The 23,730-nt window shown below is 39.4% G+C and overlaps 1 protein-coding gene across 6 annotated transcripts in view; it reads right to left on the bottom strand.

Moving 5' to 3' along the window:
• Window positions 1-21,166, bottom strand: part of LOC124282488 (CD2-associated protein-like) — a 49,888-nt gene extending 28,722 nt beyond the window's left edge. Inside the window, exons 1-5 of one of the 6 annotated variants that reach the window (XM_046718522.1) lie at window positions 20,949-21,166; window positions 8,475-8,632; window positions 7,130-7,265; window positions 6,554-6,651; window positions 4,692-4,824 (exon numbers count right to left, since the gene is read on the bottom strand). In XM_046718522.1, the coding sequence (XP_046574478.1) occupies window positions 4,692-4,824; window positions 6,554-6,651; window positions 7,130-7,265; window positions 8,475-8,632; window positions 20,949-20,979 (556 nt within the window). In that variant the 5' untranslated portion in view covers window positions 20,980-21,166. Of the gene's footprint in view, window positions 1-4,691; window positions 4,825-6,553; window positions 6,652-7,129; window positions 7,266-8,474; window positions 8,633-18,089; window positions 18,107-19,799; window positions 19,917-20,409; window positions 20,537-20,948 lie in introns of those variants that run through there. The other 5 variants (XM_046718501.1, XM_046718507.1, XM_046718513.1 and 2 more) reach the window with 5 other exon arrangements.
• Between the last annotated feature and the right edge of the window lie 2,564 nt (window positions 21,167-23,730).

Below are 23,730 nucleotides of genomic sequence, written 5' to 3'. Positions count from 1 at the left end.
AAATTTAGTCGAAGTCAAGTTTTTAAGTCTTGATTGTGACTAAAACATTTGGAAGCAAGACCGGAGGAAACGTACTTTGTATAGCGCCCCCAGGAAAGACTGAAGCCACCCACTGTCCAGGCTGACCATTCGGAGACGGAGACACATAAACTGGTAGCTCTTTGTGTAGCATTCATTCTATGAAAGCGACTCTGTCAGATCCCAATATAGCGTCCGCTAAGATGTACACCCAGGAATAAGCTGAGTGCTCAGATGGAAATGGGTGTCAGCTATTACTGGAAACAGACGGAACATCTGGAAACAGTAAACCGGTCAAACTCTCGTTAAGCTCCACAACAATCGTGTTGCCCGTGTGCTATTGCGCCCAGTGACGGATGGCGAGGAACACTGCCTTGAGCTCCAAACTGCTTATTGATCTCACGGCCGAAAACCTGAGGTTATCAGATCTGGTAAGCGCATGGGCGCCTCAATTCTGCATGGAGGCGCCGACTAAAACGTATGTAGTTCGGAACTCGCTCAGTCAAGGTAACTCCACCTATGACATCTAAGGGCGAGTCCACTAAAAGGAAGAAAAACTGAGGTAAGTGAGGCAGGAGGCCGACACGTTGACGAACGTCCGCCTGTCATTCCTGGGTGGACACATGCAAAGTATGCAATATGGCGGACAGCCCACGTGAAATCAGCAAATTATCACTGTTGCTGCGCTAAGCAGGTACTCCCGGTCGAAGGTAAACCTTGGAACCCGGCACATCGTTGAGGCAAAACTATGAAGAGCCGGAACCCATGTGTCCATATGTTGTGACGTATGGACACCCAAGAAATAACCAATTACGTCAGAAAGCACTCGTCATCAATGTACAAGTGTTTGGATAATACAAGGGCCAAGTGGATGAGGGAGTGTCCAGTCATGTGGATCTTGAACTTTTGTTGTTTTTTGTTGTTTTTTGCCACAGCTTCCGTCACTCTTGAAGGGGACGCAGCTACGTTCATATCCTCTCTTGTTGATGTGAGACTTGTCACCACGTCTCCTACCACGCACCGGCGCCTGATTCCAAGCCCACCTAACAGTGTGGCGTCGAGGCTATAGTAGGTACTGACATGGATTCATGTGATGAGGGATATTTGACTTGCTTGAAGGCCGTCAACGCTATCTCCCTGTGAGAAAAATCACACACTGTTCGATAGACGTCCTTGAACTCATTATTAAAGATGGCAGTCGAGGACTAGGATTGGTGAAATAGATTCCTTGGAAGCTTTGAATCCTAACCGGAAAATCCTGGACCTCAAATAACACCTGTGTTGGCGAGAACTGCCTGTAAGTGTTCGCCAAGGATAATGAGGACAATTCACTGCCAAGCCATCATGCATATAGAAGAAAGGTGACGATCCTGTACGGATTCATCTCTGTCAGGTCTTCAGAGACAGTGTTAATAGCCGAAGCTAAGTTGAGATAGGAAGGAGCATCCGTGTGGATTCCAAATCAAGGGCCGTCATCCCTTGAGCCTCGTGCCTTGTAAGAAGAAACACTGTCACGCGCTTAATTTCCTCATCCACCTGGGCTGCCCTATTGATGAATTCAAGACAAGGGAGTGTGAAGACGCCACGCCCGGTATAGGTACCATATTAGTTGAAGTCTTCGAGGGCAAGATGTGTCCGTCTGCCGACGTAGAGGTCAGCGGAGACAGTGGCGCAACCAACAGCTGCCGAACTATTGAAGATGTGGAGGCGCTGACGCAGTATGTTACTTCATGTAGATACTCAATCTGGTATAGGCGCTGGAGTGAGTGAGTATGATTTTATAGGCCACTCACTATGATGTTATAGGCGCTAGATCAAGTAGAGCCGCCGTACAGGCGCTGGATCTGGTAGAACACTGTATCTGGTATAAAAACCGGACAGGCGTTTGAGTGAGTGAGGATGGTATGATAGGCGCCGTACAGGTGCTGGATCTGGTAGAAACGCTGGACAGACGCCTCAGTGAGTGAGTGAGTGAGTATGGAGTTGTAGGCGCCATACAAGCGCTGGATCTGGTAGAAACGCCGGACAGGCGCTGGAGAGAGTAAGGATTGTTTTTATAGGCGCCGTACAGGCGCTGGATCTGGTAGAAAAACACCGGACAGACGCTGGAGTGAGCAAGTGAGTATGGTTATATAAATGCCATACAAGCGCTGAATCTGGTAGAAACGCCGGACAGGCGCTGTTATAGGTGTAATACAAGCGCTGGCGCTGGCTTTACAAGCTCCGTACAGGCGCTGGATCAGGTAGATGCATCATACATTCCCTGTAGACAGGAACGACGCTGGAACAGGTTGGTGTTGCGACGGAGGCGCTAACACCGACTGCAGAACGCCAAGGTCGTAGTCGATGTGGTAGAAGCGCCGTATAGGCGCTGCAGTGATGAACAGCAGAGGCGCTGTTGTACGAGACTGCCCTGCCAACTAGGTCATGTCAAATGGGAGATCGAAACATCAAGTGACTGCTGAGTGCACGGCGCATGCATCTGAGGCGTCAGGAGTAAGACGTCTGCCAAGGACACGCTGGAAACAGCAACCTGGAGAAAGGAGACGGAGCGCCAGACGCCCTAGAGCTAGAGGACATCAGTGTTGTGGCAAGTATCTGGATGCTTGTCACAGGCGACGTCGGTGTTGGACCTGGCGCTTCAATAAAAAGGTGTTATATTAATTAAGGAAGCGCAACTAGCACATTACTTGTGTGAAAAACGGGGGAAAACACGGAAAAGTGCAATTCAAACAGTATGAATGAAGGCACTTATGAGATACCCCGACTTACAAACTATACAGCGTGTGCCGTATAAAAACTGCAACATAGCAGAAAAACCCCAGCAAACACACGGTGAAAAACATTACAGTAGTAATGGGGAACACACGGTGAAACAATATAATAGTAACGGGGTAGAACAGCATAAATGAGAACAACGTCTCACAAAATACTGACATAAACTGGAGACCAGAATTAAGGCTTAATAATAATATACAGTGATAGTATAACATATAAGCATGAGCCAAGAACAAGCCACTACGAATACATCGAAGCCACGTGTTCTGAATGGCGAAGTGACCGATAATAGTGATGAAACTACCGTGTTTATCACAAACACCATCACTACAACAGTACTACGAAAAACGAAACAGAAAGGTAATACCTACACTCTCTGAAGAACAAAGGAAAATACCCAAAAGACAGTTTATTATCAATAAACACAAATTCATAGGATACAAAACAGTCGAGCTGGCAAACCACACGTCTTGCGAGGCGTGCGAAAAGCAATAATCTGAGGCGGCTGACGTCACCTTCCGGTGATGCGTGCGCAGACAGATGTTTACCCGAGACCAGGAAGTGATCACAGTCTACGCTTTCAACATCAATCGTCTGGCACAGCCACGTTTCGAGTCGTAAGCAATAAGTGCAGGAAGTAAGTAGTGCAGGATTAGTTAAATATTTAAAATATTACAACAGTTGTAACTATATTTTTCAATAAAATATTTACAAAACAAAAAAACTCGTTTTGTCTTGTGAGACCACCCCTACAGGGACCCACCGGACCCCCTACAGCCAAGAGCAGGTAACTCTCGCCGTCTACTTCGTACCTCACTTTTCATGCTGTCGTTCTGTTGAATAGACGTGCGTGGTGTTTGTTTCGAGTTTGCTCTCCTACCGATACATCATATAACACCCCACAGAAGATCATATAACACCCACAGAAGATCATATAATCCCCACAGAACATCTCGCATATGATGACGTGCATGCATGTGTATGTGTATGTGCGGCTGCTTGTACTAGCCCAGACTTAAGCTGGTTTAATAGTGCTAGCCCACTGAGATACCATGCCGCAGTGAAGCATGAATACCCCACTCAGACACATTATATTGACACCAAGCCGACCAGTCCTTGTTGTACCCATTAATGCCGAACGCCAGGCAGGGACCAACAAGTACCATATTTTAACGTCTTTTGGTATGACGCGGTGAGGGATCTAACCCGTGACCTTCCGCTTTTCGGGCGGACGCTCTAACCACTACACCACGGAGGTGGTCGGTGAGCTGTGAGTGGCCAATGATATGAGTAAGAGGATAGCTCGTCATAATGCAACTTCCAGTACCGGCTATGCTTTCATTATAGTCTCCTTTATTCAGTTCTAAATCAAATATTGACAACTATAAAAAGAACATTCTGGAGTGTCACATAGATGGCCAAGATTGTTAGCCAGCACTTCCCACTGGCTATGCAATTTCTACTGTTGAAATGTCTATCCCACAGTCAATATGACGACGTGCATGCGTGTGTATGTGTATGTGAGGCTGCTTGTACTAGCCCAGACTTAAGCTGGTTTTATAGTGCTAGCCCACTGAGATACCATGCCGCAGTGAAGCATGAATATCCCACTCAGACACATTATACTGACTCCGAGCCGACCAATCCTTGTTTACCCATTAATGCCGAGCACCAGGCAGGGACCAACAAGTACCATATTTTAACGTCTTTTGGTATGACACGGCCGGGGATCAAACCCGCGACCTTCTCTGATCTTAGAAGAAAGCTGAGTACATGTGCACAGATACCTTCATGAGATTGCATGTCTTTACACACAAACTGTAGTCCATGTACTTACCAGTAATACACACTTATCACATTAGGAACATCTGGTTCTGTACCATGTATCAACTTACCGATCCCACCAGGTTTGTCTGGGACGTCCGGCTGCCCTACATCGTCTGGCTGCTCCTCACACATTTCCACAAAGTTGGACGGGAACACACCACTGCGGCCATTGTAGCTGCCCTCCCACCAACCATCCTCTACCTTCAGGGACACAAGCAGTCAGTGTAAGTCTCCTGTAACTGTTGTTTTAAACCTTCTTGACCTATCACTAAGAATTTGTTTTGGGTGGTAGTGGTCCAAGAGGCTTTGAATTTGCTGGCTAATTCTCGAACAGATTTTTTCATGTGGTGTCAATTGAGATATTAAACCGATTTATTCTTTTATACAAGCAAGCAGTAGAACCACAGAGAAACCCAATTCCTGGAAATCAGGACGAGGGTTTTTAACCCCCACAGAACAATGAAAACAGCTTTCCTACCTCATGTACATGAACAAAGTCAATAATATCTCCCATACAAAGTCAATAATATCTCCTATACAAAGTCAATAATATCTCCCATACAAAGTCAATAATATCTCCTATACAAAGTCAACAATATCTCTTATACAAAGTCAATAATATCTCCCATACAAAGTCAATAATATCTCCCATACAAAGTCCAATAATATCTCCCATACAAAGTCAACAATATCTCCCATACAAAGTCAACAATATCTCCCATACAAAGTCAACAAGTCAACAATATCTCCCATACAAAGTCAATAATATCTCCCATACAAAGTCAACAATATCTCCCATACAAGTCAATAATACAAAGTCAATAATATCTCCCATACAAAGTCAATAATACAAAGTCTCTATCTCCCATACAAAGTCAATAATATCTCCTATACAAAGTCAATAATATCTCCCATACAAAGTCAAAATATCTCCCATACATAAACAATATCTCCTATACAAAGTCAATAATATCTCCCATACAACAAAGTCAACAATATCTCCCATACAAAGTCAACAATATCTCCAATACAAAGTCAATAATATCTCCATACAAAGTCAACAATATCTCCCATAAAGTCAATAATACAAAGTCAACAATATCTCCTATACAAAGTCAATAATATCTCCCATACAAAGTCAATAATATCTCCTATACAAAGTCAATAATATCTCCTATACAAAGTCAACAATATCTCCTATACAAAGTCAACAATATCTCCCATACAAAGTCAATAATATCTCCTATACAAAGTCAATAATATCTCATATACAAAGTCAATAATATCTCCCATACAAAGTCAATAATATCTCCCATACAAAGTCAACAATATCTCCTATACAAAGTCAATAATATCTCCCATAAGTCAAAGATAACAATATCTCCCATACAAAGTCAATAATATCTCCAATCAACAAAGTCAACAATATCTCCCCATACAAAGTCAATAATATCTCCCATACAAAGTCAATAATATCTCCCATACAAGTCAACAATATCTCATATAAAAGTCAACAATATCTCCCATACAAAGTACAAAGTCAATAATATCTCCCATACAAAGTCAACAATATCTCCTATACAAAGTCAACAATATCTCCTATACAAAGTCAACAATATCTCCTATACAAAGTCAATAATATCTCCCATACAAAGTCAACTTTACTTCCAATACAAAGTCAACAATATCTCCTATACAAAGTCAATAATATCTCCCAAACAAAGTCAACAATATCTCCCATACAAAGTCAACAATATCTCCTATACAAAGTCAATAATATCTCCTATACAAAGTCAATAATATCTCCCATACAAAGTCAACTTTACTTCCTATACAAAGTCAATAATATCTCCTATAAAAAGTCAACTTTACTTCCCATACAAAGTCAATCTTAACTCCTGGAAAATGTCCTTGTTATGGCCTCCCTTACCTCTCTTACGAAGTCAATGATTTCTCCCTCCTTGAGCTCCAGTTCATCTTCATTCTCTGGTGTGTAATCAAACATTACCTTGCATTTCTTTTTCTTATCTGAAGAAGATTACATAGACAATGATGGTGTGTATGTAAGATGTATGCCAGAAAACATGGTAAAGCAAAAAGGTCTAGCTCAAGGCACCACTGATACATGAACTATCCCGAAATGGATGAATAACTATTAGTATTAACTAAGAGTTTCCAAAGATGAAGCATATGAACAATATCTTAGCAGACTGAAAGAAATTCAACTTAAGCATATCAAGAGTGGGCCCACTGTACCCAGGGAATCAAACACACACATTCAGCCTCACTCACCAAGCTACCCAGACATGCCATTGTTATATTCACTTAACCTTTGAGAAATTGTGAAGCATATCTAAAAACAACTGACAAAATAGTAACAAAACACAACTGAAATTTCATCTGAACAATGCATGTACAATATTGGTTGACAGTCCCACATTTAGACCAATCTACCTTTTAAAAGTTAAAAGCATATTTTTCAAAATGTAAATGAATTCCTCCAAACCTTTCTTCTTGGGTGGTAGTGGTCCAAGAGGCATGTTGTCTTTGAATTTGCTGGCTAATTCTCGAACAGACTTGCGCTCCGGAGCTTCCTTCTTTCCAATACCTGGAGATTTGCCTTTGTCCTCTGGTTTCAGCAACTGAAATGACAAACCATTTTTTTTTTCATTTTCACAAGGACCGCCTCCGTGGTGTGGTGGTGAGAGCGTCCGCCCGGAGAGCGGAAGGTCGCGGGTTAGATCCCCGACCGCGTCATACCAAAAGACGTTAAAATATGGTACTTGTTGGTCCCTGCCTGGCGCTCGGCATTAATGGGTACAACAAGGACTGGTCGGCTCGGAGTCAGGATAATGTGTCTGAGTGGGGTATTCATGCTTCACTGCGGCATGGTATCTCAGTGGGCTAGCACTATAAAACCAGCTTCAGTCTGGGCTAGTACAAGCAGCCGCACAAACACATACACACGCATGCACGTCGTCATATGAGCGAAATATTCTCAAGCACGACGTAAAACCCAATTTCACCTCACCTCACCTATTTTCACGAGTGTCAAAATTTAAAACAAAAGAAGCTGACCACCTTGTACCACTCAAAAAATTCCTGATCAAACACTTTTTTCATCCAAATTTCGAAAACATTGAAGTCATTTTACCCTGAAGCTAGCTGCCAAGTAGCCCTTTCCCTGATGACAACAAAATGACTGACCATGCTGTTTGACATCTTAATATTTACCTTATGTGGTTCCAAATACACGACCTACCATATAAAATGCTGTTTATCATTTGTTTTATTGGCAACATGTATCTTAAGGAAGGGAAGGCACATGAATAGAACAGCTGGTCAGCCCTGAACGAGCATTGTTAATTGAGGTCACGGACAATATTGTTTTTTTATTTGTCTTGTGCCTTAGATTCATTGTTTCTAAGTATTAAATTTAGCATCTTAAAAAACAAATTACACTGTAATAAAGAAAACAGATTTTGCTGTGAACTATTATAACACAAGAGCACTTAACACACAGTTGAACTTCTGCAGGCTAATACACCTTAGAGCATTTACAAGCATGGTCAACACAAGGCCAAAACACAAAATATCACCCAACAAAACAAGACATACATGTTGTGCCCCACTACTATATATGCATGTAACAAATTAAAATTTTTAAATATGGCCTCGTTTGTCATATCATCAAATTGACGTGAAGTGTCATCACCAGAACAAGATCCAAGCAAGGTGTCAGCTTCATCGGCTCCAAGCTTTGTCCCTGTCGGTCAAATGAGCTAAAACTTGCTTTGAGAACATTACCATCTTGCCACGCTAACTCACTGACATCCATTTTTCAGCCTTACCTTCACAAAGTTCTCTGGGAACATGCCCTTCTTGCCATTGAGTTCCCCCTCCCACCAGCCGCCATCACTTTGTATGACATTCTTGATGATATCCCCAATCTTCAAGGTCAGTTCATCTTCCTGCTCAGCCTCATAGGCAAAGTCCACCACAGCTTCCACTGCAAAAATACACACACTTGCTTTACGGGGTAAATGTATTTATGAGTTTGAATTCCTCTACTGCATCAAACTGCAAGGACACAATGGTGACTGGTAAACATGTTCTCTGATTCTGAATCAAACCACCCTGTCATCTGTCAGAGCAAGTTCTATCATGTATTAGAGAGACATCAAATTCACAACTACTTCAAACAAAATGTCAAATTAAAACAAGACAGGTGTAAACCCACTTGCTAAAACTATAATTAGATTTCAGGGATGATGAAAACAGGTAAAACTAGCATTTTTAAAACAGGGTAAAAGATATAGAAAAGCCCATATTCATATTACCCAACACTTGGAAATAAGTGAGCTAAATACTGCTTCGACCAGTATCCAAGTTACATATCAGAGTGCCAGTGTGATATGGTTGAAAACGCCTTAGTGATGCACATCCCAGACATTTTTAAGTTGTGCAAAAACCAGGAAGCTCAGATCTGGCACAGACAAACTTAGAAACATATTCAAGGAGAACCATGACTCACACCCACAAATCACTGGATCCTGGCAATCCTAAGGTACACAACTTGGCAAAGTTAATCGCAAGCCTAAGCAGCTAAGTCATCCATACCCGGATATAATACAATATCTATACAATCATGATGTGGCAAATTGAACAAGATGAGTTTCTTTTCTTCTTCAATTTCTCTTAACAATGTTGGTTAATGTGACACCTTTTATTTTCATACTTGGGGCATTTGAAGACATAGGCTACCAGATGAAACAGTACATTTGCCAATGGTCTACTTGCCTCGTTCCTAGTGTCCTTCACCTCAGTTTAAGTAAACTTAGGCTCAGTATTATTCGTTACACTGCTATACTGAGTCTACAAAACCTAGTAGAAGGTCGCATCAGCTAACCTGTGAGCGACCTATAACCGTCCAATCAAACTTGAGACGGCTGAACGGATTTAACTAATCAGACAACGACTACTTGTTAGGGTTCGGCGGGACTTACAAAACGGTTTTTGGATTTTCTCTTCCCTGGTCGCTGACACTGATCTATCAACTATCGAAAATCTGCATAAAACACAGATATTTGACCTGCAGTATATTTGCTTATGGATTTCTAATGACATGGTTACTATTTGCTTATATTTTCGCAAGATGACTTCCTTGAATACTGACAAAAACGCTATTTTCAGCGACTGTTTACTCATTGCGTGTATCACTCGGAATCGTTCGAGGTTTTTTTAGGTAAAGGTTCAAGCAGTATGTGCGAATGTTAACTTTCGCAATTTGGTAAGCTGTGTTCTGATTCAATTTGGTAAGCTGTGTTCACTGGTTCTAAAAATAACATACACACTTGTTTCGCAAGTAACAAGTACACAGTATCAGATACATTCAACAGAACATGACCCCTATATTTATACATCTCAATTGCTATGTAACTGATTCATGAGAACACAAATGTTAATGCTGTAACCAGTCACGCGGAGAGAAACATACTTCCAGTCACTTACTTCCCAATAAAAACACACAATGACAGCTGTTAGATGTTGGAGGATTTACTGTTACCTGCACCAGATGCAACCTGTTACTCAAGGTAACCTGCACCAGCCATTGTTAACATGCACCAGTGCAGGTTGTAAATAGGGGAAAATGCATCCAGCAGTATTTTGAAAATACATGAACACATATAAACTACCTCCACATTCTTGGTCAAAACCCTCAAAATTTTCCTTCATAAATAAATACATAAGTTTTACTTCTGATCATTAAGATACTTAAATCTTAAACTAAGCATTTTTGTATCAAATGCAAAATGTCATTGACTGCATGTCCAAAATTGAAAATTCTTGCTATGATCATGTGACCGAAAGAAAGAAAATGCACGGCCAACTGTATCATATGCATATATATTCGTTCTGTCTAGACAGGCAGTGATAGTCACAACGTTCTACACCAATCTATTAACTTACTTCAGTATCTATTCAGTTCATCTTCAAGATCACCACTGAGTGATCAGCTAAACGATCAGTAATGACTAATCACCACAGCTACACTGCCGACTTCAGATATCCCCCCCTTCATTATGTTCATATGTCAGACGTTTTGACTTCCTGCATGTGAAGTAAATGCATTACAACTGTCACTGTGACTGACGTGATGTTCTATATCTCAACAGATATTTCTTATCTAATGATAAATCTACATGTCCACAACAGTGTTCACGAATTGTGTCTCAAAGTAACAGGACATTGGGTCCTGTAAGTTTCAGATGTCTGTCTGACCCATTAGAAATTCACAGGACCCATAGAATAAAATTAAACACACATTTTAGATTTAACATTTCTTATAATTGGCATTGAAATTATAAACAAACATAAGATTTATAAACAGCAAACAAGTGACACATGTCATATATAACAACTTCAGTCAAAGTCATTGTGAAATATAGGGTCAGACACTGGGGCTGGCGGGTTGTAGACTTCTGTCTGACCGTGGCGAATCTGCCAGATTTGTCAGAGGGTCAGATGCTATTCGTGAACACTGCCACAACTACAAAGGATTTTACCGAGAGTATTCATAGCAGAAATGCACACGTGTAATCTCTGGTATTAGGGCAATACATTTGTGAATACACAATGACATTTAGAAAGTGCTCAAATGTAACATGTTATACTTGGGATTACACGTTCTCAGTAAAGTACATTTTCTAGTACTTTTGTTGGGTGACTGACTCTGAGGGTGTGGGTTCAAATCCCGGATGGGACTCAACCCAACAAAAGTACTAGAATCTGTACTTTACTGAGAAATATATTTGTTTTGTGAAATAGATAGTTGATTGTAAATGTCAAAATAAGGCTCATTTACATAATGAAATTGTGTATACATCATTTGAGATACAAATTATTGTAAAAATTGGCTTTCAGCACCAAAGAGATCCAGATATTTCTATGGTAAACTTATAAGTACGTGTACTGAAAACCTACCTACAACATGTGAAAAATGGCAAAATATCTTTCATATTGCAAAATATGGCAAGATATTTTTAAAAACTATAGAAGATGTACAAAAGATACTAAATTGATTGACTTCCAGTTTAAATTTATCAACAATATTGTCTACACAAAGAAAAGAATTATTGAGAATGAAATTAGTAGATGATGAACTTTGCTCATTTTATAATTTAATGTCAGAAAATTTGATACATGTTTATTGTGAATGTGAATGTGTGAAAACGTTCTGGTTGAAACTGAAGGAAAATATTATAAATCATCAGAAAATTTTAACCTGACAAAATATACAGTCTTAATTGGCGGACGACCTTATGAACCACATACTTCTTGCCAGTAAAAAATACATCCATGTATCAAGTATTAAAAAAAAATAAGTTATCACTGGATACATTTGTAAAAATATTGAGTGATATTTTCAAGACAGAAAAGTTAATTGCCAATAAAATTCAAAACATATTACAATTTGGCAGAAAATGGTCATCTCTACTGCACACATTCCCAGCTTAATGAAGATTCCAATATGTGTAATGCCAACCCATATGAATTTCTGTTTTATTGTGTACAAGTTCTGTTACATCATGTACTTTGTATATTTGTATCTACTGATTTTGAATGAATAAAAAACAACAACAAACAAACATAAATTGGCTTTCACTTTACGTGAATTCATGCACACAAACCTTCACAGATCTAGGACCAACCACCTTGTACAAATGTCATCAGATGCTCCAATGTTCATACAGTTTGGTCCTCACTCAAAATGTGAATGTAAATTCTTACACACATCATCTACATGCCAATAACATAGATAATGACTTCTAATTGTCCAGAAACCATTGCCTGTTGCTAACAAGGATTGAGGCTTCATATAGTCAACATTCGTTCCTGAACCAGAAATCAGTTCCAAAATAATTGGCAGTTATCAGTATTACCAGGAAATTGTTCATTTTTTTCCTTATTTGTCCTCCATATCAACTTCATTAGTTTTTACTCTTAAAAATGGTATATTATTTTCTGTTACCATGGTTACTATGATCAGTGTTGATAATGATCAGAGAGTAAGTGAGTTTAGTTTTACGCCACACTTAGCAATATTCCAGCTATGCGACGGAGGTCTGTAAATAATCGAGTCTGGGCCAGACAATCCAGTGATCAACAACATGAGCATCTATCTGCTCAATTGGGAACCGATTGATAATGATCAGAGATTGGGCAATATGGTACCTTGTATGCATCTACAATCATTTGAGAATATAGCTGACAATGTACAATTTTAGATTCAACAATATTATTGATCATGATGATTAGAAGTGTTGTAACGATTTGGCAATACAAAGCTTTACAATACAACACATCAATTTACAACTACTGTATCAGAATACAAATGATAGATTACATTACAAGTTATACTGATATGAAAAATATGTGAATAATATGAGAAACTCTTCAATACAAGGTTTATGCAGGTTCTGGAGTATTTCCCATTGGCTATAAATAGCAGAATCTGCATTGTGCCTGGAGCTAATAGTTTCTCCCCTACAACAATGTACAATATTCCATCTCTATTGTCAGAGGTTTAAATACAGACAATTCAAGATTGTGAGTCACCTGAATAATGAGAAATAAAAATGAACGTATGAAATACCTGGGCTGTATAGGAAAACAAAACACATCACACCAATATATGGGGATACATACCACATCTCAGCCTTGTATCATTACACCTCTAATGATTAATATGTGAAAACCAAAACTACATCAGTAACATGTTTCAGAAAGAAACTTAGAATTCAGTTCATACATCTATGAGCAGGCTGCAAGTTGTAAACTTTTTCTGAGCCAATATCTAGTGTTTGTCATGTGGTAACATGATTACGGTATAGATAATCTATCTGTTGTAGCATGACTAGACCTACTTTGTATACAGGAACATATCAGTCATGATACCACATCTTAAAGTTAAACACAATGAACAAAATGAAAGTGTTTGAAAGAATATTGTTAGACACATCAAAAGGTTCTATATAAATTGAGTGAGCATGGTTTTACGGCACTTTTAGCAATATTCCACCAATATCACGATGGGTGACACCAGAAATGGGCTTCACACGCAGTACCCATGTGGGGAATCGAACCCGGTCTCCAGCGTGACGAGCGAATGCCTTAACCACTAGGCTACCCCATCCACCACCCCTCTATATAGATTGAGACAGGAACAGTCCAGCGATTGTGTGAAAACATGACCTACGGAAGATGATATTATTGATACACGATTAGACAAGTTTCGTATTCCCTGTAATATATGAACTGAATGCAATAAGCAAAAAATGCCTAATCTGGACTGTATTTAAGACTTCACTTCAATTCAATAATACTTAATGGACAGTTCCTAATGAAAATAATTTTGATGAAATTCTCACAAAACAGGGTACTTTAGCATGAGCATAGCAGCTTCTGTTTATCATGGGGCATTGCCAAATAACACCATCATCTGAGCATGTAAGAATGGTATACACAAAATGTCATCATGTTCTGGCAGTTAAGCTGAAGGGGTCGTTGTCGGCACGGGTACTACAGATGTGTAACCCAGGTACGTTTCTGTATACAGAAATGTACCTTAGCCAAACTCAGAATACAGAAACGTACCCTTGGACGACTCCATACTGCATTGTGGAGTATTCTTGATCGAAACTGTCAGTGTCATACTGCTGTATTAGATGCATTTGATTGCGTTATATAAGAGCATAAACAGTAACGAATATTTCACGGTGCACAACGTACACCACTCGCAATCAGTTGAACGGGAACTATTACATACGGTTTCGGTTTGGGGTTGCGGAATATGGACTCGTCCGTCGTTTAGGGTACCGGGTACGTTTCTGTAGTTTGTCTTTGTTTAGGGTACATGTCTCTATACAGAAAAGTACCTGGGGTACATATCTGAGGTACCTGTGCCCGACAACGACCCCTTCAGTGCCAGTTGATCATGTTCATTTGTCTTGCCTCATTTGAATACCTGTTATCTGTCCTTTATCATTTCTGACATCATTACCATTTATATCACTAGCATGGTTAAAGTGGGATCATATCACAAGTAGGAATAATGGAAACAATCTTATCACTATTCAATCTGATTTGTTTACAATTCTTATCACATGAATACAACAAACATGATAATTTAGTGAATATATAAAATCCAGGCCCACATGCCTCAACGATGTAGCCTATGGTAACAAGTTTAATAGTTGTGGGCGGATTCTGTTTCTACCGTGTACTACGTTCAGTAACAATAAAGATAGATGTCATAATGGAAACTTTGTAAGTATCACACAATATTTCCAAATGTCATCTGCAACCTACCGATACTTGGATACTTCAATGGACCCTGGTAACATAAATGTCTACAAAGACACTAAACAAGTCTTCGCTACACAATCTCTGGAAGATTAATGGGACTCTGTGCGAGAGTTGCCTGTTTGTCTTCAGTGGTATCAGTGAATGCCATAGTACTTAATGGCTGAGTCAGTTACCGGTATATATCATGCTGGTACTTGACGTAGATGCTTAGTCAGCAAAATTACAGCTGTATGACAATGGTACTTCAGGCAGATGCATCAGTGAGTTAATATCAGCAGTATCATCATGATGACACTGGTCCACTGGCATGATGAAGAAAACCCATCAGCAAGGGTGTCTTACTATCATTTAGCCTAGGTCTTTATCAAACATGGCAAGTGCCAGTAAAATGAATCTCAAATCATGTTATCATTATCATAATTAATGTCTTAGTTTTATATAGGTGTATTTTACTGAGAACAGGACCAGCCAAGAGAAAACACTTTCATACCTTGTTCTAACTATCGCGATAAACATGATTATGACAATGTATTGATAAATTACATCTGACTTAATGGACTTTCAGAGTTGCCAATTTCAACAAAAATATCATTTGGTTCCAAAATGCCCACATATAGCTGCAACTCTTAAACATGTCAAACATATCTCTGATCTGTTAGCTAAATAACACAGAGCTACAGATAAATTTTTGTGTCATTGAGTTGTGTACTTGCTTGTGTTCATCGCAATTGGGTATCCTAATTTGCCTTTGAGTGACTAAATAAATTGTACCCACCACACTCAAACGCAATAGGGTAGTTTTGCCATTTTCCATTAATTGTACAAATAGAATAAAGTTAAAATGTTGGTTTACATGTTTGTTATTTATATTTGATCTGTAATATGAGAAACACTAAGAAAGATTGCAAGTTGCCAAGTTGATGTGCTTAAATAAAATCTCTCAATATACCACAGTTATTTTATCTATTTTTGTTTGTATGCAAGTAAGATCAAATTTATTGAATATTTACAAAAATTCAAACGTACTTGTACGCAATAGACTCAATAGGAATTGAGTTTTCACATTTTGGCGTAATTTAGACAGATATGCAGCTTATCTGTACCTCTGATAACAACTTTAACATGACACATTGAGAAACTGTACCTCTGATAACTTTAACATGACACATTGAGAAACATACAGTAGTATGTGGTCTCGACACTAGTGGAGTATCTCCTTACTTCCTTTTGGAGAAAGTGTTCATTTCCTCACAGTGGTGAGATAATACTCAGGGGTGGAAATAACCCATTGCCCGACGCCCCAGTCCAGCGTTTTTTCTGTTGGGCTAGCAAATTTGTATGTCACGCTGTACCAGTGTCCAGTTGACTTTCCAATGTTAATTATGTTGTTTATTTAAAAAATCAACAAGGAAATCGGCCAGTATAGTGGAAAAATTATCAGGGCAAGTGATTTTACATGGGCCACTGTACCGGAGTACACTAGCAATTTTTAAAGTTATTTCCACCCCTGAATACATGCACGTAAAAGGCTGAATGGTACATTGGACACGTTTGAAGTGGGACAGGAGAACTGGAGATGAGAATGTTGATGTGTTGGCCATGTTGACCACAAACATTGGAGGCACTTCTAGCATAAACAGTTGTCAACTGTCTTCCACTTGTTGCTACATTTACATCGGAAATTTCTCAAAGTAAGTATAAATATATGCAGCATTAGAAAATCAGTTTTTAAGACTAGTCCAAAGGGCTAGTGGAAACTTTACTCCACTGATCCTCCTAGTGTGAACATTAACAAGACAAAAATGATAACGATGTTTACATGACCTATTAGTTTTGTTCAGTTTCAATTTGTACCAAAATTGAAGTATAGGACCTGGTTCACAATTACAGCCCCAAATAACTCAATGAGTGAGTGAGAGACTATGGTTTTACGCTACTTTTAGCAATATTCCAGCAATATCACGACGGGGTGACACCAGAAAAAGGCTCCAAACATTGTACCCATGTGGGGAATCGAACACGAGCCTTCCGTGTGATGAGCGAACGTTATATCTCAATGAGGACTCAGTAGCAAAGTCAACATTGACCGACCAATAAACGTTACTCGTAACACATTACTATAGTTTGGCATGAAATGCATGTGGACCCGTTTTTTGTAAATATCTCTTCATCCAATGACCCAATCGATCTCAAACTGTGCAAGTGGATGTTTTGTCAGACAACTAATCACATTGTAAATCACCGATTTTATGCATTTGTATGAAAGAATCTGTCTATGTAACTGTCAACAAAATAAACAGCAGAACGCAAACAGCTTGCAGAGGGAGGGAGCCAATGACCTGTAACAGTGGCAGTGTTGGGTCATAAAGGTCAACGTTCGTCAATGTAGGTCAGCTATGTACGTTTCATGTAATCCGACACCTTATAAATCGGTTTGCTACGTTTGCTCTCTTTTTCAAAAAAGTTCAACACATTTCTAATTAAACGTTTAGCATCATCTGAATAAGCTTTCATGATGACAGCTAGAAGTAGTCAATGTGAATGATCCAAACGGTCTATCACTGTGCAGTGCACAGGTAACTATCATGAACTGCACGTGCATTTACCTTTATGACCCAACACTGCCGCTGTTACAGGTCATTGGCTCCCTCCCTCTGCAAGCTGTCTGCGTTCTGCTGTTTATTTTGTTGGCAGTTACATAGACAGATTCTTTCATACAAATGCATAAAATCGGTGATTTACAATGTGATTAGGTTGTCTGACAAAACATCCACTTGCACAGTTTGAGATCGATTGGGTCATTGGATGAAGAGATATTTACAAAAAAACGGGTCCACATGCATTTCATGCCAAACTATAGACGTAATATTGTCAATCACCATGATCACAGCTACATGTACTATGAAAGTATGACACATCACTATACCGCAGTCCTGCACCTTCAAGTCTGTACAGCCCACCTTTAAGTGAACACATGGTATACTACAATGACAATGACACACTAGCAAGTTGACAACAAAGTGACTTCGGGAGAAGACTGTACAACATTTACTTTATGTGGATGTAGTATAAGTTTGAATGCAAGATAGAACACTAACCTGTTTCACGTCTGAAATATAACAACAGTTACTGAAGGAGGGCCAGGGGGCTTATGTAACATAAACAGGCAAACAAGCTAATATGAAACTGATACTTTCTCTGTGTTCCATGCTGGCCTTCCCTAACATAATCTTCCCTGATTAACATGTGATCAAGTGCTTAAAAATCTTCCTTGTACTAAGTAGATGTCAAGCCAAGTCTTCAACATTACTTGTGATATGGTTTCATTGTGAGTATCTTTCAGTTATTGTTTTGAGAACTGATTACTGGCTGAAAAAGATCCAACTGCACCATAAATTATTTTAAATCTGTCTTCAGGCAGTAAAATTGTTGTGCGTTCCAAGGCTTAGTGCATTGTTTTAACATGCCAGAAACAACAGCTACCAGTCTAACAATGTCCATGAATATGATGGTGATTGTCCAGCTAGCTATTTATCCACAAGGTCCTTGGAGATGAAAGCCGATTTCCAAATTTTACACCTCAAAAAAGGTACTAAAAGGTAGAAGGTTTCTGTTTATCATCAAGCAAAATGGGCTGTAGGTGAATTCGTAGACCAGACTGGTTCGTAGACGTGGAAATCCGGTGGATTCGTAGACGGATTGAGCGGTGGATTCGTAGACGTTAGTAAAACGGGGAAAGTTCAACCTCAATGATGAAGAAAATCGACGAAAAGTGTTTGCATATTGTGAAATAAATAAGATATATCAGGTAAGTTTGATCGGCGGTGAAAATATGCTTAAAATAATAAAATATGCTTCACAGCGGTCCACGTCCGACAAATTCCGACAAATCATAGCCCGCTAATATATTAAATTCAGTTGTGTAAAATTAAAAGATATGTATTAGGTAAGTATCGTCATTCAACGTTCAACTACGCAGACCAGCAGAGAAGTAGCAGAAAACGCTTCTTAAGAAAACACTTACATCTCCTACACAGAGTATTTCGCAATCAAAACAACTCACCACTTCCTAATTAACATTCACAACAACTCAGTGAAACCTGTTAATCCTCCCACAACAATGAAAACAGTCGGGAAATTATCATTTATTTATTTCATTATCTCTGTCTTTTTAATAATTGGTCGTTTATGGTATATTTCTTTACATTTCCTTTTTTTCTTCATATTGCTGTAGAGTATTTTTAATAGTGTTTTTTACATGTTCCACATATTTTTCATCATAAAGTAATGAATTATTAAACTTCCAAAACCCTTTTCCTCGTGGTGTGTAAAAATCAAACTTAATATATACTATTATTCAATTATTAATACACGTCTACGAAATCACCGTCTACGAACCAGTCTGGGTTACGAATCCACTCGCGTCTACGAACTGGTTCAGTCTACGAAATCACCGTATCCCGCAAAATGCTTTTAGAACCATGCCTCAGAATAGCCATGGCTGTGAAGAAAGATGCAGGATGATATTACATGCTAAAACGGTTTTTCAAAATCTGTTTTCAGATGACTCACAGGGCGGTCTTTCTTTGACAATAAATAAGAATGACAAATCCAGAACAAATACTACCTCACTGGGACAAAATGGGCATGTGTATTAACTGAAATCTTCATTGTCACAACAATAATTAATGTTAACATGGTAAATTCATAATAATGTTGTCACTCAGAGCCTATCATTCATACCATGTCCATCAGCTTTCATGTAGGTTTAATGCGATAAACCTTGGATCAGGGCATGCATGACTTACAGTGAGATGTGCAGTGTAGTGCAGCTTTACAAACAACGCGTGTATCCCTCGCCCACTTCCACTTTGTGATTCAGTATCACTGATAGCAGCAGGAGGAAGTGTCTCTTTGACCCAAGGTGAACCAGGAAATAAGGGGAGATAATTCATACACACATGCACATTTACACGCAAAAAATATATATGTGGTTCCTTACTCTTTGTTTTGCACAAGAACATGACCATTCTGTTATATAAAACAAGAGAGGAAGACACGCGAGTATCTTTAGGCTATGCATACCGCACTCAATGGCCGCAACCTGTTCCCTCGCTAAGCGAAGCGTGTTCGGACACTGGACTCACACTATAACATGGCTGCATCATCAACACAAGATGTCACCAGTGCCGACTTTGTGAGGTATACTTAGTTCGCCCGGTACTGTATCTCAACCGGGAACATATTATTAGAAATAAAAAAGTGTGTGTTGCGTGTCTTGAAGGCCCCGGGGTAGGTACTCAACCGGGAAAGATGTCAAGAAGCCCATCTCACGATGACAACGATTTGACAGCGACTCAATTTAAATATCCAGAACTTTAGCTAGCGTTACACAGCCCAAACAGTATGCACACTTACCCATTTCTCACATTAATAGGCGATTGCTAGTTTCTACATTCACGGTTGAGAAATATTAATGTTTTAAGGTTCCTAGCGTTGGGTTTTCTTTCGCGGCCCAATGGCGTTTGATCACGTGATTAGATTCTCCCCTGAGGGAGCATTCATTGTTTGTGAACGCGAAAGTGTGCTACCTGTTTCCGTATCATCGGAAGTCCTGTGTTAAATTACCGATGCTACTATTTCGAACATCATGGTTTTGATTTCATGTGTGGTTGTATTTGAGTATTGTGATACATATTCTTGTAAAACTTACATAATATCCAATTTCCACATTGTGAAGATGCACAATACTTCAGTATAAGTTTCATGTCTAGGTTTCATGTCATGTCTTTAACACCCTGTTTCAGTACAACAGTCTCTATATATTATATTTTGGTCACCACCTCAGTAACCCTTCATATTCTGTTACCTTAAGCGATACCGCCAGTTACGTTTGCACGGAGACGCGGGAAAACATATTTCAACCCATCAAAGATATGCCCATTTGTCGAACTCACCTCTTCTCATCCTGACCGCTCCAGTCTGCATACCGCTACATAACTTTCTTGACTATTTGTTGGAACAGTTTCATAACAGGTCGATCAATGATACATATAACATTTCACCCAAACCACAACAGCACACGAGCTCTGAAATCATTCTTCTGGTTTATCAATATCACGGAATGCAATATTTACACTTCCTCGTCGCATGTACACGCCCTCAGCAGTCAACGAGTTACTACGTACTACAAGGGGAAAGGACTTGTTTTATTTGCGCCTGATATGGACAGCACGTGCGAATGACAAGCCACGGCAGTGACGTCTTTTATTTGAGACTACGTGATGTGGATGGCTGAGAGTTCAACGCCCACACACGCAAGAAAGTCAAGATCAAGCTGTTCCAACGCTTCTAATAGAGATATTTGTTTGAGGGTTTTCATGAGTGAGATTTGTTATTGTAATCCGTGTGTGTGTCGCACACGCTTAAACATTATTCGCTGATTTCCCCATTAATCGTCCGTGTTGATGTAATCTAGACTGGATTATGTACAGAGATGGTCAATATGTGTAGCCGATATTTAGACGGGGGCAAAGCTAGTTGTGTGTCTTCCTGTTCAGGACCCCAGTGGATAGTGTAATTTTATTGTGGATTCAATCGACAGGGGCGTTTATAGTATGGGCTGTGATTACACTGTTAACCCGCTAACTGTTTCTGCTTGTGTTTGTCCCAACATGCCGAGAATACCTCTCCCCTGCGGCTGACCTGGCCGGTATGTCCCACCACTCTAACACGGCTTCTCGGGACGTGCTACATGGAGGGCACCTGTTTCTCCGCCGGGCTACTTTGTGACGTCACACACTTGCGACGATATAAACAGCGAATTCTATGTGAGAATTTTGACACAAATAGAACTTTTTTTAAATCTGTAATAATCGATGTATAATTATAGAAAATTAAAAACGCATTGTTATTATAAAATGCAAATGATTATTTGTTGACTTTGAATATTAAAAAAACCATTAAAACGGTAAATTAGTAATGTATACATGCCTACCAGAAATAAAATGTAACATTGCACAAAAATATTCATCATGAAAACACGACATGCCATATGATGTAAACATCCCCGATAATGAGGGACTGGTCATATGATATAGCGGATCAGGACTTGGTCTTATGACTGAATCGGTATTTTATTTTGCTGTCCCCTACGATTTTAACAGGGGGCGGTGGGGTAGCCTAGTGGTTAAAGCGTTCGCTCGTCACGCCGAAGACGCGGGTTCGAATCCCCACATGGGCATAATGTGTGAAGCCCATTTCTGGTGTCCCCCGCCGTGATATTGCTGGAATATTGCTAAAAGCGGCGTAAAACCATACTCACTCATTATTTTAACAGAGACTATATATATGGTCTCTGCCATACTGTACACGCACTATTTCCTCAGGTGTTTATACCGATAGTATTTTTCACAGTTGTATCCATATCTTGTATTTTCAAGAATTTTGTGCCTCTTGTGCCAAACAGCTTAATGGTCAAATCATAAAGTTTATGTAAAGTGTGATAGAGGAATATAACAATTCTTCTCTTTCCGTAATTCAAACTGTTCTGAACCGAAACGGCGCCACTGTGTCATGAAAGGAGGACACCGTGACAATGGTCGGACTATTGTTGTCGGTACACCAAACCAATGTCTTCATTTGATATGTGCAAGCAAGATGAAAGAACATTCAAACAAGAGGTGTCGGTCAGTAAAGGACTGGTCATTTATTATGAGGGAGGGTGCCGGTGAGATTGTTGGGGGGAGGGAGCATGAAAAGGGACACAGCTAAAGTTGTCACAAAACAAAAGAGGATAAGCTAATTATTGAGTTGAATATTACTTGGAGATTGGTCAAGTTTATAGGAGAGGTAGGTGCCATGACAACAGTTTACAAGTAGTTATGGGAAAGGGTTCGGGGTCGGGGCCGGGGCATGAAATAAAGTTGTTACTTAAAATCAGAGACCATATACCGGTATATGGTCTCTGAGTATGGTTATTAGGCGTGGGTATTGCAGAGAATTTTCATATTGCGATATACTGCGATGCGGAAGCATATATTGCGATATGTATTGCAATATATTGCATGGATTATTTTTTAGCAAAAACTACTTATAATCGAGTTAATGCTTGATTATAAAGCAAAAACACAACAAAATCACTATGATTGATTAAGCTTTTATATAAACTTTTAATAATGATAAAATAAAAATGTAAGTAACATTTGGCACTAATGAAACAGGGAAAAGAACACTTCAAAAAACGGAAATATCCGAAGATTTCCGAGTGTTACGAAGTTTTCCGAATGCATGTCAAAATACCGGTTTTCGATCAGCGTATCGCAATACGTATCGTTTTCATGTCTAACCGGTAAATACCGGTAAACCGGTTATATTGCGCAGCCCTAATGGTTATAGATGCGGAGTGTGTGAACTATCGCGAAATGAGTGAGTGAGTTTAGTTTTACGCCGCACTCAGCAATATAAAGTGTAGTGAAGATTGACGGCGATGGGTTGTAACACAATTAACACCAGATAGGAGAGTTTATATAGTGACTGAATTGACATTAAACTGACTTCAAATCCCGCAGTTTTGTTTCAAAAAGTTACATCTATTATCTGAATAAAAGGCACTTACGATTGAAAGGTGACACACATCTTCAAGGCTATACAAATGACAATATTAACGAAATCACACCACAGCTGATAAAGGTAATCTTATGGGGTGTGGTGACATTTGTGTATGACCCACCCTCCCTC

The sequence above is a fragment of the Haliotis rubra genome, unplaced genomic scaffold (assembly GCF_003918875.1).
Source record: "Haliotis rubra isolate DU_JTF1 unplaced genomic scaffold, ASM391887v1 Scf109, whole genome shotgun sequence".
Classification (NCBI taxonomy): domain Eukaryota; kingdom Metazoa; phylum Mollusca; class Gastropoda; order Lepetellida; family Haliotidae; genus Haliotis; species Haliotis rubra.
This window is presented reverse-complemented; position numbering and strand designations above follow the sequence as displayed.